This window comes from Passer montanus, unplaced genomic scaffold (genome assembly GCF_014805655.1).
Source record: "Passer montanus isolate IOZ18808 unplaced genomic scaffold, ASM1480565v1 scaffold41, whole genome shotgun sequence".
NCBI classification, from domain to species: domain Eukaryota; kingdom Metazoa; phylum Chordata; class Aves; order Passeriformes; family Passeridae; genus Passer; species Passer montanus.
In genome coordinates, this window is record NW_024368930.1 from 6,953,534 (window position 1) to 6,967,682 (window position 14,149).

Here is a 14,149-nt window from a genome sequence, read left to right on the forward strand (position 1 = left end):
CCGGGGCGGCCCGGGGGAGGCGGCGCGCGCTCGGGCCTGGCGCGCGGGGCTCACCTGGGGAGCGGCGGCGGGGGCTCCGGGCCGGGCGCGGCGGCGCGTGAATGGGCGATGGGGCGGGGGGAGCGGTGCACCGGCGGTACCGGGCGGGTCCGGGTGCACCGGGAGGGCTGCGTGGGATTCCGCCAGGGGGGTGATGCTCCGGGACGCGGTGCACCGGGGAGGGGGGCGGTGCACGCGTTGTAGGTGCTGACCCGGCGGGGAGGTGATTCCCCGGGGAGGGGGTGGTGCCCCGGGACTCAATAAATGCTCGGCCCCCGGTAAATCCCGGACGCGCGGTGCTGGATGTTGGGCGGGCTGGCGCTGTGCAGCCGCACCGGGCAGGGGGGATGCGGCTCGGGGCCGGTTTCACAGCTCCGGCAGCGTTCGGGGCCCCTCCCGGGCGCGGCGCTCACCCCGGCGGTTCGACCCCGCTGTCGGGGCTCACCGGGGACTTTCCAACTGGAAGCTCCCGGGGAAAGTGGCTGCGATCCCGGGAGGATCCCTGGGGCCGGGACCGAGGGTTTTGGGGGCACCCCAGGGTGGCGCGGCACCCACCCGGTGTCTGTGAGGTGGGACGGGCACTGGCCACCAAGAGCGGCACGGGTGACCGCCCTACCCCGGGACCCCGAGGGGCCGTGAGGGACAGGGGGACACCGCGGGGCTGCGCTGTGTCCCCCGGCATGGCCGTGTCCCCGCGGGGTTCCGTCTTGGCTGGTTTGGTGGCATTTCCCCTGCGGGCAGGTGGGGTGAACCACAGAGGTCCCTGTCCCACGCACCGTCCCGAAACTGCTTTTCGCTCCGCGGGCATCACCAGTGCCCGTCCTCTCCGGGCTGCCCGGTACCCGGAGGTTGCCCGGAGGTCTCATCCTGCTCCTGGCGCTGCTGGCATTCCCCGGGCTCGGGCTTTGCACGCCGCCGTGCCGCTCCCGGTGGGTTCGGGGAGGGAATGGCGACCCCACCCAAATGTCCTTTTCCAGCCGCCTCTCCCGTTGCCCCCGGGCGGTCCCGTTGGCAGCGGGCACTGCTGCCGGTCAAACACAGCGTCTGCAGAGCCGGTTCACGGGGGAGCTCTCAAAATTCCCTGTTTCTTGGCCCGCTGCTGAGCCATGTGCCGCTGCCATCACGCAGCTCCCGGCTGTGTCACGCCGGTCCCCCCGGGCCAAGGGACGGCGACCCCCGGAGCCACCGGCGGCTCTAATGCGGGGCTGCCCCGCGGTGTCGCGGCGCCGGCTGCAGCTCCTGCAAGTGGTTTGACCTCGATTTGTTTTTAAATGGAGCCGCTTCGCCTGCAGCGGGGGCTGCGGGGGCCGTGCCGCCGCCCCGTGCCGCCGGTGCCGCTCGGCAGCCCGGAGCGACGGGGACGGCGGCGGCGGCGTGACTCGCCGTGTTTAGAGAGCGCCGCTTCTCGTACCGCCGTGGAGTGGCACTTGTGCCTCCTGCCCACGCAGGGAGGTCACGGTGTGCCCGCCTGGGCAGCGCTGAGCGCCTCCCTGCCCCGGTGCTCGCTTTGCCGGAGGCTCGCTCCGGTGCGGTCACGCCGGATGGGAGCTCCCGCGGGTTTGGAGCAGAGCACCGGGCATCGCCCACCCGGCCCTTCTCCCCATGTCCTGCAACACGCGTGTGAACACCTCCCTCTCCTGCCTACGGCAAGGCCAGGCAGCGGTGCAAACGCTTTGGGAGTTTCTGGAAAAGCTCTGTCCCTGAACGGGATAAAGCTGGCCGTGCTGGAGGAGCCGCAGCGCAGCGATTCCCTTCCTGGGAAAGCTCCGGCCGGCAGCTCTGGGTGGCGGTCCCTCTGCCAGGGGACAGCCCCCGCGGCTGGCAGGGCCTGTATCATCTGCAGGGGTGATTTACCCATCCCGGCACGGGGAGCCCGTCCTGCTCCGGGGCACAGTCCCTCGGGGGGGCTCGGGCAGAGCGGCAGCGCCGTGTGACGCGAGCTGACATTCACTCCCACCTGCTCCCGCGGGTGCTGCCACGCTCGGCCCCCTCCTCGCCGAGCGCGCCTTTCACTCATGTAGTTGAGAAAGTTAACTTTTCTATTACCGCGCATTTCACTTACCCAGGTACTTAATTACCATTGTCCCAGGGAAATGTCAGTGTGACTCAGAGACACTTTCCCATTAGGAAGAGACAGATGAATATTAAGTTGAGTTGCTGGTGGGTGGGCTGGCTTCCAGCTCCTCTCCCGGGGGACCCTGTCACCCTCCACGTCCTGGACCCGTGGAGGACCCTCTTACCCAGCTCTGTGGCACTTTGCTCTGGGGACGGGAGTAATGCGACCTCCACCCGGAGCAAAGGGAAGGAGCCTTAATCCAAACGACTTTTCCCTCTGCGTCCTTGGGATTTGTTCGATCTCTAACACATCTCCCTCGTGTGCAATTACCCTGTGCGGGGAGGTGACTGCACCCCAGGCCGCTGGGTGCGTATGTACATATTCATATAAAAATAATGGCTTTGGTGTAGAAATGCTCCATCCCACCGTGTGTGTGGTGCCCGCACGGCCATCAGTCCCAGCAGAAAGGGTTAAACTGCCCGAGGGCTGCCCACAGCCCCTCGCCCAGGGTGTTGTGGTCGTTTGCAGATGCTTTTTGTTCTTCTCAGCTTTGTTCTTTGTTCCGTGGCCGCCCCCTGCCCCTGCGGGGCCTGAGCTCCATCCCCCCTCGCTGCAGCCCCAGGGATGGAGGGGTGGGTTCCTCCCTGGGCCCTGAGGGGGATGTAGGGCTGTGCCCCCGCTCCCCACCCCATGCCCTGCTCCCTTGGTCCCTCCGCGCTGGCACAGCCCCAGCCTGGATGAGTTAAAATCCACCTCCAGACAAAAGCCGTGGGGTCCCGGCTGCTTTTCCAGGAGCGGGGGGGATGCCGAGGGACCTGATCACCAGCCCTGAGGGAGGACCGCGGGCACAGGCTGCCGTGGCTGCTGGGTGCCCAGCAGAGGGTCCCAGCCCTGTCGAGGGCCCCCACTTCCCTCACCAGTGCTGGGAGGGCTGAGCAAGGGGGCACCAGGTCCAGCAGCTGGTGTTCGAGCTGGGAGAACAGCAGGTTGCTGGGAAACATCCCTCTTGAGCTCCGATAAAAATAGCTCCATCTTCAAGGCAAGAGGACTGGCTGCACTGCCAGCGACGCAGGGGATGTGTCTGCACCCACCGGGGTGTGGGGGCCGGTGCAGGGTGTCCTGTGGGGTCTGCACCCCGGACCCCCATCCCACTCGTCTGTTGTGACACGGTGCAGTGGGACAGAGGTGCAGGGGCTCAGGGATTGCCTGTCACTGCCCCAGTGCTGTTCTCCTTTATGCCCAATCAGACTTGGAAATGTGTGAGAACAGGAATCAGGGCTGAGTGGGGAAAGTGGGGGTGTCTTTTTCCCTCCATCCATCTCCCCCTGCCTCTTTGGCTCATCTGTGTTTGCCCTCATGAGGAGGGAGTTCAGGGAGGTGTGGAGCTGGGCTCTGAGCCCTGGCATTGCAGAGGCCGGGGGGTTTCTATGCAAAGGCTTTTCCACCTGACAGCAGCCAGGCTGGGTGGGTTGGGACATCCCTTTCCAGGGGCATGAAGACTCTGTCTCCCTTCCCAGCAGTTCTGGATGGGCTCACTTCTCTCCCCAGCACCTCCACGAGGATGGTGCCTCTCCCCAGCCTGGGGAGCAGGGTGAGAGAAGGTCAGGGATTCACCTTTCCCCCTCCACCCTTCTTGGACACGATTTGAATTCGGTGTCCAGGGCATTCACATCCCAGCAGCCAAACCCCTCTGGGACACAGCTGTGTGGGAAGACGGACAGACCCCATCCCAGTCCTCTGCCACCTTCCTTGTTTGGGGCACGCGTTCCGGCCCCGAGGACCGGGGCTGGGCACTCGGATGCAGCCGCAGCGGTGGGATGTGCACCCCGATCCCCGGGGCGGCCGGGGGCTGCGGGGAGGCCTCGGCGGTGCGGGCGAGCCTGCTCGGGAGGTGGCGGGGATGCTGCGGGGCTGATTATTCACAGCTTCCCTCGCCCCGATTGGCTCTGCTGCCGCGCACAGCCGGGCCCCGCCGCAGGAGGAGACTCCGTGGCCATAAAAGCGGGGTGAGAGGCAGCCGGCGGCGAGTCCGGTGGACAGCCCGGGCAGCACCGTGGGGCCACCTGCCAGTGTGGCCTTGCCACCGATGACTGGCGCAGCCTGACGCCCGTGGAGGGACGCCCATCAGCCACGACCCGGCCTGACTTGGCGAGGCGGGTGCTCGGCGGGACGGGGAGCAGCGGCAGGTAGGGCTGCCGGGGTTGTCATCCCCCTTCCATCGCGTGGGCACAGTCAGGGAATCGCTCTTGCTCTCCAAAAAGCAACAGTTTAAGATCACCCCCTGAGCAGCACTGCTGAGAGCGGCTTGTGGTTGGACTTGTCTTATTTTGGGGAGCTTCCACATGGCTGCAGGTCCCTCTTGTCCTCTGAAACCTCCCTTGAGTGGTTTCAGAGCCCATGAACAGCTGTCCAGAGCTCTGCTGGGGTTCATTTCCGTGCTGATGCTGTGCCTGCCATCCTGGCAGCAGAATCACCCAGGGCTTGGAGGGCAAAGGGAGTGGGCAGAGAGGATGGGAGGTTCTCTCTCCCTCTTCTTGGCTCAAGCAGCAGTGTGGCTGCAGTGCTTGAGTGATTCTATTCCAAAAGTTTCCAGCTTTTTTGAGAAGCCTTGTCCTGATGGTGTTTCCAGGAAATTTTGGGAGGTGAGGAAAGGAGATGTTGGAAGGTTGATTGTTCTTCTCCACCAGAACTATGTGCAGGATCAAAACCTGTGGAGTTGGACCTGTGTGGGAGGAGGGATCTGCTCAGTCTGGGAGAGCTGTTCACATCCTTCAATAGGTATAATCACAGGTTAGTCAGGATGGGGTCAGTCTCTGCTGTCCAGCACACACAGTCCTGATTCCTCATCTCTCCCTGGGTCACTAGGTCTGTAATTGGCCCCTGGGGTGCATGGATGCAGCTTGGGGGTTTTCCAAAGCAAAGCCTGGTATTTGAAGACTCAAGTGGGAATGGGACAGGGGAGGAAGGGACACTGGTAGGCACCTGGCACAGGCAGAATGTGCTGAGATGGCCACAGAGGCTGGGACTCAATGCTGGCATTGCCAGACCCTGCCACAATCCTTCCAAGGTGTTCCTGCAGGAGGGATGGCTCCGGAGCCTTGGGCTCCTCCAGGTAAAACAGGATTGAGCTCAAACTCTGCTTTTTTTTTTTCCCTCCCTTTGTGTTTTCTCTTTTTCCTCCACGCTGCTTCTTTCCTCTTTTGTCCAAAGCCCTTTGTTTTCTTCCCCTTTTCCTGCTCCTGCTTTGCCAGTCCTCCTTATCCCAGCTTCAGGAGCAGGCTGTCACTGCTGGGACATTTGTGGCACCACATGAACATGGTACATTTGCAGTGGGGTGTCCCAGGGTGTCCTCGGCCACGCCGTACTCAGAGAACTGCAGCTCCCCTGAGTGCCGTGAAATCCTCAGCTGGCAGTAGGGTGGCAGGGATGGGACACACCGTGTCTGGAATGCCAGAAGTCTGAACTGTGCAGCGTCAGACAAAGCAGCAGCTGTTCCCAGCATGGGAACGTTCCCGGTGCCGTCCCTGCGCGCTGCTCTGGCGGCACCCACGGGGAAACCGGCATTGGAGGAGCACGGGAGGGAAAACGGGTGGGGAAAGGGAGGGAAAGGTGCCCGGTGGGGCTCCTGTGGAGCAGTTATCAGCTCTTTTTGGGAGCTTCATTCCCCCTAGTGCTGCAGCTGGCACCTACCTGTGCGGCTGGCATGTCCTCGCTCCTCGGCGCGGTCCCGGTGGCCCTGACGCAGTAAGGGACTGTCCCCTGTCTCAGTGGTGAGGGCTGGCTGAGGTCCCACCGTGCCCCTGCCATCCTGGGCAGCTGCCATCCTGTTCCCTGCCACGCTGCCAGGGCACTGGGAGGATTCACAGAGCTGGTGGCTGTGCAGCCAAGGAATGCAGACAGCTCGACACACGATGGTGCAGATAATTCAAATTAAATTTTAATCCAGCATGAATTAATACTGTGGCATTAACAATTCTTCATCAGTACCAATTACAGTACATTAGCTGCTACTGCTGGAGAGCACAATAGTCTCTAATATGCGTCATTAATGTGTAACAGATCCCTCTGGGTCATGCCTTACCCACCTTAGATAAAAGCAGCAATGGAGGCAGGCAGGGGTTTGCAGCCAGTGCACCCCTTTGGGGCTGGCTCTTACTCCAGGGCTATCATGGTCCCAGTGGCACGGTGATCCTGTAGCACTGCAGCTGGGGTTGGCAGTGGCCCCTCCAGCCTCACCCAGGGTCAGGTTTAGCACTGCCACCTGCAGAGCCCCTCTCCCAGCTGAGCACAGTGTCCTTGTCCACCCGCAGAGGCCAGAGGCTCCATCACGGCTCTCAAACGTCTGGAGGATGGTGATGGTGGTCTGCAGGTAGGCTTGAACCCAGAGTCCTCCTTTTTCCCCCCCTCCTGATGCACCAGCCCAGCAGACTTGGTGAGTGGGAGGGAGGGGAGATGAGGCTGCTCTGGTGTGGGGTACAGCAGCCTGGGGTGAGTCCACACTGGGCCATGGCACCACCCCATCCACTTGCCACTCCAGCTCCACTTGCTGTGGTTCTTTTCCCCAAGGCCAAGGGGAAGAGCTGGTGATTCATCTGCCTGCGCCATGCAGATGTGGCAATCACAGAGAAACCCAGTGCTGGGGAAAAAAGGGACTTTCTAATGGTATAGTAAGAGATGGAGAGGATAGATGTGGTGGGACTGAGACGAGATGAGATGAGATATGAGATGCAATAGTGGTCCTGCCCACAGTGACTTGGTGGCCACCAGGGACTGGCTGTGGCTCTGGGCGTGTGCCAAGGACCAGGCTGCAGCCAGGGTAAGGGGTGTCTTGTGGTGTCCTTGCTGGGAGCAGCATCCAGAGGTGAGTCATGTGGGAATGGGCACAGGCACAGGTCCCTGTGTATGATCCCAGGAGCAGCTCACACACGGAGGTGGTAGGTGCCCAGTGCTTGTGGAGTGGTGATGGACCCCCCCAGAGCTGGCACAGGGATGGTGACAGGCTCTGTGCTGTCTTCCCCTCTCCAGGCAGCGTCTGCAGGGCGAGATGGCACGGTGGGCACTGGCACTGGCACTCTGCCTGTCCCTGTCTGCGGTGGCATCTGCCGACTGTGTCACGCAGTGCTCCCTCTGCGCAGCCCAGACCCGCGGTGCCGAGAGCGGCGTCCAGCCCCTGGTGAGTGCTGGCCCCACAGGGACGTGAGCCAGGGAGCCACAGCAGTGGCGTGTCACGGGTGCAGGGTGGCACCTGCTGTGATGGTCATGGGCACCCCAGGGTGCTGGGGTTGTGCAAACTTCGGCTTCTCAGCGAGCTGAGCAGCACGGCGGGCACGGAGCCCCCGGCTTGGGGCGGGGGGGAGGAAGGCAGGGGCTCACCCCGAGCACCGGGGGCCGCGGCGGCCGCTGTCTTACAGATGTGCCTGTGGGAATGCCAGGGCTCCTTGTCGCCCGGCCCCGAGTGGGAGATGTGCAGGAAGGCGCTGGCGCTGCTGGCCCCGCTGGTGGCCCTGGCCGAGGGGACAGACCCGTCCCCACAGGAGGCGGAGGAGGATGAGGCGCAGCCGGAGCAGGCTCTGGGCCCCGCAGAGCTGCCGCCGGCGCCGGCCAAGCGCTACGGCGGCTTCATGAAGATGATGTCCAAGGCGAGGCTGCTGTCCCTGCTCCGCGAGAACGCTCACGGCAAGGGCGGCCTCAGCAAGAAGTCCGGGGCCTTCAGCCGCAAGCCGGGCGAGCGAGCGGCCCCCGAGGACTACCCGGGGCCGGCAGCGGACGGGGACGAAGAGCCCACGGGGGCCGCGGCCGAGGCGCCGGGGCCGGCGCAGCTGCACAAGCGCTACGGGGGCTTCCTGCGCCGCATCCGGCCCAAGCTCAAGTGGGACAATCAGAAGCGCTACGGGCCCTTCCTGCGGCGGCAGTTCAAGGTGACCGCCCGCTCGGACGAGGATCCCAGCGCCTACTCAGGGGAGGTGTCAGACCTATAGAGCCAGGCGTGCCACGGCAGCGCCGCGGTGCCCACGCTGCCACCCCCAGTGTGCCGTCGCCCCCAGCCCTGTCCCCTGCCCAGCCCGGTGTGGCTGCTGTCACCCTTGCCTCGTTCCCTCAGGGCACCATGAGTTCCATCCCGTTGTCCCTCTCTGGTCCACCTGCCCATCCTGTGCGCGGAGGGGACAGTGCCGCTCCTCCGGCTGTGGCCGTGGCCCAGCCCAGGGTTCCCGGGGGGTGTTGCTGGGGTCACAGATCCTCCATCCTCCCGTGGCTGCCGGAGCGCTGCAGGGTCGGTCTGGAAACCACAGGGCAGGGGGCTCCGAGCACTGGGGAGGATGAGCCAGGGCAGGATCGGGGAGGTGTCTGGTGGAGCCACAGCACCATCACCAGGTGCTCAGGCAGTGCTGAGCTCAGCCCCCATTCCCCTCCCCAGCCTCTCAGTGTCCCACCAACCCCAGCACCCACCTGGTGCCCCTGGGCTCCCCCCTCCAAGAGTGACTCTAGAGGCAGGGTCAGCCCCATGCCCCAACACCCAGCTCCCCCCCGCAGTCAATAAAAGGCAGATGCCAACGAAGCTGAAGCCATGCTGGGTGCTGAGCGTGCTCTGCAGGGCAGAGCAAACACCCCAGACTGGGGTGCCCAAATGGGCCAGGGGTGCTGGCTGTGAGAGCTGCAGGCAGCACATGACGGTACCTTTCCTGTGCCATGGGTGCCAAAAGGAATGTGGCACCCCACGCACCCCTGGGGCCATATACTGAGGGTGACAGGGCCACCTCAGCTGAGCCAGTGCAGGGCAGGCATGCTCAGCCTGCTGCAGGGCTGTGAAGGGTGCTGGCAAGGTACCTCCTGCAGCAGCAGGCAGGGGAAACTCCTTTGGGAACCACAGCCGCTGCCCCAGCTGGGAAAGGGCAGTTGTGCTGAGAGCAGGGCACACTGTCCCTTTTCTCCTCATATGTGACCCCTCCAGCAGCAGCTCGGTGCTGAGGAAGCCCAGCCTGGGCAGCAACTTCCCTTTTGAGTGTCAGTGTAGTCCCACAGGGCAGTTCCTGACTCTGGTGAGACACAGTTCATGCCCCAGACACAGCCCAGGCAGCAGCTCCAGGCTGGGAAAGGGGGGAGGTGATTGCAGAGCACTGGAACACTCAGCTCACTCACAGCACGGGCTGAAGCCAGCACCCAGCCTGCCTGCACACCAGTGTGGGCACCCCAGCTCCAGCTCAGCTCCCTGCACCTAAAGATGCAGCAGGCCAGCCCCTGCACTGCTCCCCTCCCTCACGGTGCCCAGGGAACCAGCACCCCAGCCCTCATCCCAGCCTTGACCTCCTGCCTTCCTCTTCCCTCCCTCCAGCACACACGACAGGGCTGTGAGGGATGAGCCCTCCTCTCCTCCCTGCAGGACACACAGACCCCCAACCCCACCCTGCAGCCCCAGGGTGACCCCCCTGAGCACAGGGACGCGCTGATGTGCGGGAGCAGCACAGGACTTTTCACTTTTATTATAAAAATATCTTGCAAGCAAAAAGAAAAAAAAAAACAACCAAAAAAAAAAGTCTGTACAAGCAGTCACATTGCTCCCAAAGCACCCCCAAGGACCCCAGGTGTCCCCAAGCCCCCTGCACTTCCACTGCTGCAGGAGCCAACAGAGGGTGAGACTCCACACGGAGGCCCAGGTAGGGGGCACATGGAAGACATCTGTCCCCATGGGTGGGCTGGGGGGAGCCTGCCTGGCCCCCAAGACAGAGAGCTGGGGTGGGGGGAGCATAGAAGTCTCTTATAAACTCTGTAGGGTTCAGGGGATTCTTTACTGAGGCCTCGGTCTTAATTTTGCACATCTTATTCTAGTGTTAAGTACACAGCAGTACACCCACGTACAACACAAAACATTGGGGGTTTCAGCTCTAAAAATTAACAGTTACATGTCAAACAGTCAAAACATGTTACACGGTACCTGCGGGGAGCTCCCGGGGGGAGCCAGGCTGGGGGGGCCCTCGCACGCTTTGTACAAGCCTGGGGCAGCGCTGGTGGGTCCCAGTGCAGGGCAAGGCTGTGCACAGGAAGGTGATGATGATGATGAGGAGGATGCTCGGTGCTGGGGGGCCAGACCTGGAGCTCCCCTGGACGGCAGGGCCTCGGCTCAATGGCCTTCCAGCCCCTTGGCCTGTGGCGAGACAGAGGTCCCGCAGAAGGGACACTTGGGAAGAGAGGCGGACACTTCGGTCCTTCCTTTAAAGCCAGAGTTTGGTGTCCAGGCGTGGTGGCAGAGCCCCAGAAGGCAGTGTGGGGGCCCTGCTGGTCCTGGGGAGCCTGTGGGCCAGGCAGTGGCGTCCCCATGAGAGCTGGTGTGGAGGCACTGTACCTGTCCCCTCAGCCCAGCTGGAGCTTCCCAAGGAGCTGCTGCTCCGCTGGCTCAATCTGCTTGCGGGCAAACCCGGCACACTGAGGTTGAGCAACCCTTGATGGGGGTCCTGAAGGGATGGAGCTGGAGGCCCCAGGACCAAACTGCCCCCAAAAATCATGTCTCTCTGGATGGGAGAAGACCCCCACAAGTACTGCGGGCTCTGTTTCCATCCTAAAACACAGGTACCGCAGCGCATCGTCACATCGCTCCCGGTGCTTCCAAGAGAACAGTCTCAGGGAGGAGCAGAGCTGCTCCCAGCACGACAGGGGCACGACAGCAGCCGCTGCTCACTTCCTGGTGATCTGGACGCTGGCATACTCGGAGCCAGCCTCCTCGGGGCGCGGGGCCGGCCGCTTGGGCGCCTTGCTGAGGTGCACCATGTCCAGGTCGGCGTAGGTGAGGTTGTCGTCGCCGTTGGGCGCCTGGTTGGGCGCCTGGTTGGTCTGGATGCAGGCGTACTCCGACTGCTGGCTCATCTCCACCATCCGCCGGATGCTCTTCCTCTCCTTGTCGAAGTTCAGGTCCGCGTAGGTCAGGTTGTTGGGGTCGGATTCCTGCGTGAGGCACCAAGAGTTCCTCCTCTGGGGAGATGCCCCTGTACCCACAGCCCTGTTCTGGAGTCAATCCCACTGCAGCTCAGCCTGGGGCACCTCGACCTTGCTTGTATGGGGGAACAATGCCAGCAGCACCACCCTGAAGCCATGCTCTACCCCACGCTATAGCTTCACATTGTGAGCCACCCTGTCACCCTGCTCTGGCTTCAAAACCACTGCCACAATTCCAGAGCTGTCACTGAAGCCACTCCATCCCAGCAGGGCCAGACTGCCCAGTGATGCCCACGCGGGAGCTGGCAGAGCCTGGGTGGGATGGACAGATTGCTGCTGATCACGACTTCGCTCGTAGCTGCGTCACCGAATGCAAAATAACTCCACAAATAGCCTGGCTGGCTATTGCACAGCTGGTTCTCCAGGCAGCACCAACCCAGACTTTGCTGGGAGGAGAAGGAGAAGAAGGAGGAGGAGGAGGGAGGATGAAGGCAGAAAAGCTTCTGGGAAGTGGCTATCCTCTTCCTGGGGCAGCCTCTCTTCCCCCTCCAGCCACAGAGTGGAGACACTGAGGTGTTTCACTGGAGAACCACCACCCTCCACTCCATCTCCAGTGCCTCCCTGCCACTCTCCCTCCCCAGCCCCAGGATAACCCACCTGGGTCGTGGCCTCGCTGCTCTTCTCTGGCTCATGCAACCTGGAAGGAGGGACAAAACCAGTCAGATGGATGGAGGGTCCTGTTGCCCTTTCCCTGGTGATGGAGCAGCTGGGGAGGTCAGCTGCAAGCCAAGGTCCTTGCAGCTGTACCCAGCAAGACCTGAGCAGGCCACCAGATCCTGAGCATTGGCTTGTGCTGGTCCAGCTGCCTCTCTGCTGGCCAGAGCCCAGCTCCCACCAGCCTGCTCAGCCCCACCACAAGCAAAAAATCCCCAGAACGCCAGCTGGGGAGATGGGCAGAGATGTGCTCCTGCCTTCCCGTTCACAAGTTTTGGGGATACAGCTCTGTCCCAGTCCTGAGGGACTCTGTGGACTGGAAATGTCCAGTTCAGAGTTCCTACAGGTTACCCAGTGACTAGAAGAGATCTGCACTCACCTGGCAGATGGCGAGTTTTTACCTGCTGAAAGAGAAGGAAAAAATTATGAAAAAAATTAGGGAAAAAATAACTCAGGAAATAAGATTAATGCCCCATTTCCCTGGGCACAGAGAACACATGCAGAGACTGCTTCAAGGACAAGGACACATCTTTTCCCAGAGGCAAGTGCCTGCAATTCCCTGGAGTTTCAATCAATTTCATTCAGGACTGCTCCTGGGGGAGCACAGGAGGTGCAGGGCAGGGTTTAGACCAGCCAGAGCTTTCCCTGCAGTCTGCAAACAACGTGGGCAGCTCTATCCATCACCCCACTGGTCAGGACCTGCAGCTGCACTGCCAGGAGTTATTGTCCAACAGGGCAATGTGAAATCCACGGGGAAAGAGAGGACAAACGGGGTTGGGAGCAGCTGCCTCCCTGCTGCACACTTGGCTCCCTTACCCTTGATCTGCTTGGTCCGGATCAGATACAGAATCGCAGCCACCAGCAGGGCCAGCACGGTGCAGACAACACCCACCACGATGTAGATGAGCATATTTTCTGAAACACCAATGAAAAGGTCACCATGGCCAAGAACGTGGTACCTCCCAGTCCCTGCAGCTTCACAACAAGGATTGGCCCAGTAATGCATGAAGCACCAAGGAGGACAGCTCGGTGGCTGCCACCACCACATCCCCCAGCCCCCTGATGTGGAGATTTGGTGCTTCAACCAGATTTTAATTTGGCTTTGAGCTTCCTCTGGGGGTGATAGCACACAGGCACCCTGGCAAGCACCCCATCCCAGCAGCTCTGACGCACCCTTATCCATCTGGAACCCATCGATCAATCCCCCTGGGGCCGGGTTGGAGATCCACAGGGAGGCTGAGTAGTTGGCAGGGGCCTGGCCATCGTGCACCACCGTGCAGGTGATCGTGGAGCCGTTTCTCTCCTCCGTCGCTTGCACCTCCACCTGGCTTCTCAGCTCAAACAAGCCCCGGGGCAGCTTCCGTGTCCGGGAGACGTTCTGCACCTTTATCTCAGTCCCATTCTCCAGCCAGGAAACGGACAGGTTAGCTGGGTAAAACTCCTTCACGAGGCAGGTGAAGGTCACGGTCTTGTTCAGCTCAGCGGGGCTCGGCTCGGCGCGCACTTCGACGCTGGGGGGAACTGGGAAGAGAGGCAGAGCCTGTGTCTGCTGCCCACAGGGAGCCCTGTCCTCCTCCCAGGGAGCCCAGCCCCACGGCAGCAGGACACCCCAGCGCGAGTCCCCAGCCCTCACCTCGCAGCACTCTGCTGAGCTGGTAGCTGCCTCGCAGTGGGCCCGGCAGCGTGGAGTGCTGCACCTCACAGATGAGCTCAGAGAGGGCATCGTCCTTCTGCAGGGTCACCGTCGCTGTGCTGGACATGTTGTAGGTTTTCCTCCTCCATTCGGTGACGTTGGCTGAATGAACTGCCATGGGGTTCTTGTTCTTGAACCATTTCACCGCAATCTCGTCAGGAAAGAACCCTCCGCTCGTGCAGGTGAAAGGCACCGACTGCCCCGGCCTCGCTCTCTGCTCAGGCCCAGACACCAGCGGGGGGCTGGGTTTGGCTGTGGGGAGAAGCACGGGGCCATCAGACCAGCCCTGGGCCTGGGGATGGCCCTGAGCCCCTTCCCCATCCCTGCTCTCCCTGAGCAGAGCCCGCTGGCTGGTTCCCATCAGGAGCTGCTCCAGAGCCCCACTCACCTTGCACAGACACCTCGGTGCCACTGCCACGCTGAAACAGCTCATTATCACCAGAGTCCCCCTTGACAAACTTCACACAGTAGTAGGTGCCCATGTCCTCAGGCTGAACGTTCCTGATGCGGATGGTGAAGTCTGTGTCAGACCCATCCACTGCTCTCGTCACACGGGACGAGGGATCCTTGTTGTTCTGGTCATAGACAGTCTCGTTCCCAGTGCCCCAGCCCTTCAGCCACTTCACAGGGCCTGGTCCAGCAATTCCACTAGGATTGCTGAGTCCAGCTATTAAGCCAGCACTGCCAGGCCACTGACCAAACCACGACCCCAAGTGCCACAT

The 14,149-nt window shown here is 62.2% G+C and overlaps 2 protein-coding genes across 2 annotated transcripts; one reads left to right on the forward strand and one right to left on the reverse strand.

Moving 5' to 3' along the window:
• The first annotated feature begins 113 nt into the window (after positions 1 to 113).
• On the forward strand, positions 114 to 8,657 carry PDYN (prodynorphin). Its single transcript, XM_039719505.1, has 5 exons — positions 114 to 4,281; positions 4,783 to 5,207; positions 6,406 to 6,464; positions 7,121 to 7,268; positions 7,507 to 8,657. Exons 2-5 carry the CDS (start codon positions 4,989 to 4,991, stop codon positions 8,071 to 8,073), a joined length of 993 nt encoding a protein of 330 aa, XP_039575439.1. The 5' UTR covers positions 114 to 4,281; positions 4,783 to 4,988; the 3' UTR covers positions 8,074 to 8,657.
• An 885-nt stretch (positions 8,658 to 9,542) lies between these two features.
• Positions 9,543 to 14,149, reverse strand: LOC120506983 (tyrosine-protein phosphatase non-receptor type substrate 1-like). The gene is made up of 7 exons (XM_039719122.1): positions 13,816 to 14,149; positions 13,368 to 13,679; positions 12,908 to 13,255; positions 12,551 to 12,649; positions 12,114 to 12,138; positions 11,678 to 11,717; positions 9,543 to 11,029 (listed from the first exon to the last, which is right to left on the reverse strand). Exons 1-7 carry the CDS (start codon positions 14,147 to 14,149, stop codon positions 10,763 to 10,765), a joined length of 1,425 nt encoding a protein of 474 aa, XP_039575056.1. The 3' UTR covers positions 9,543 to 10,762.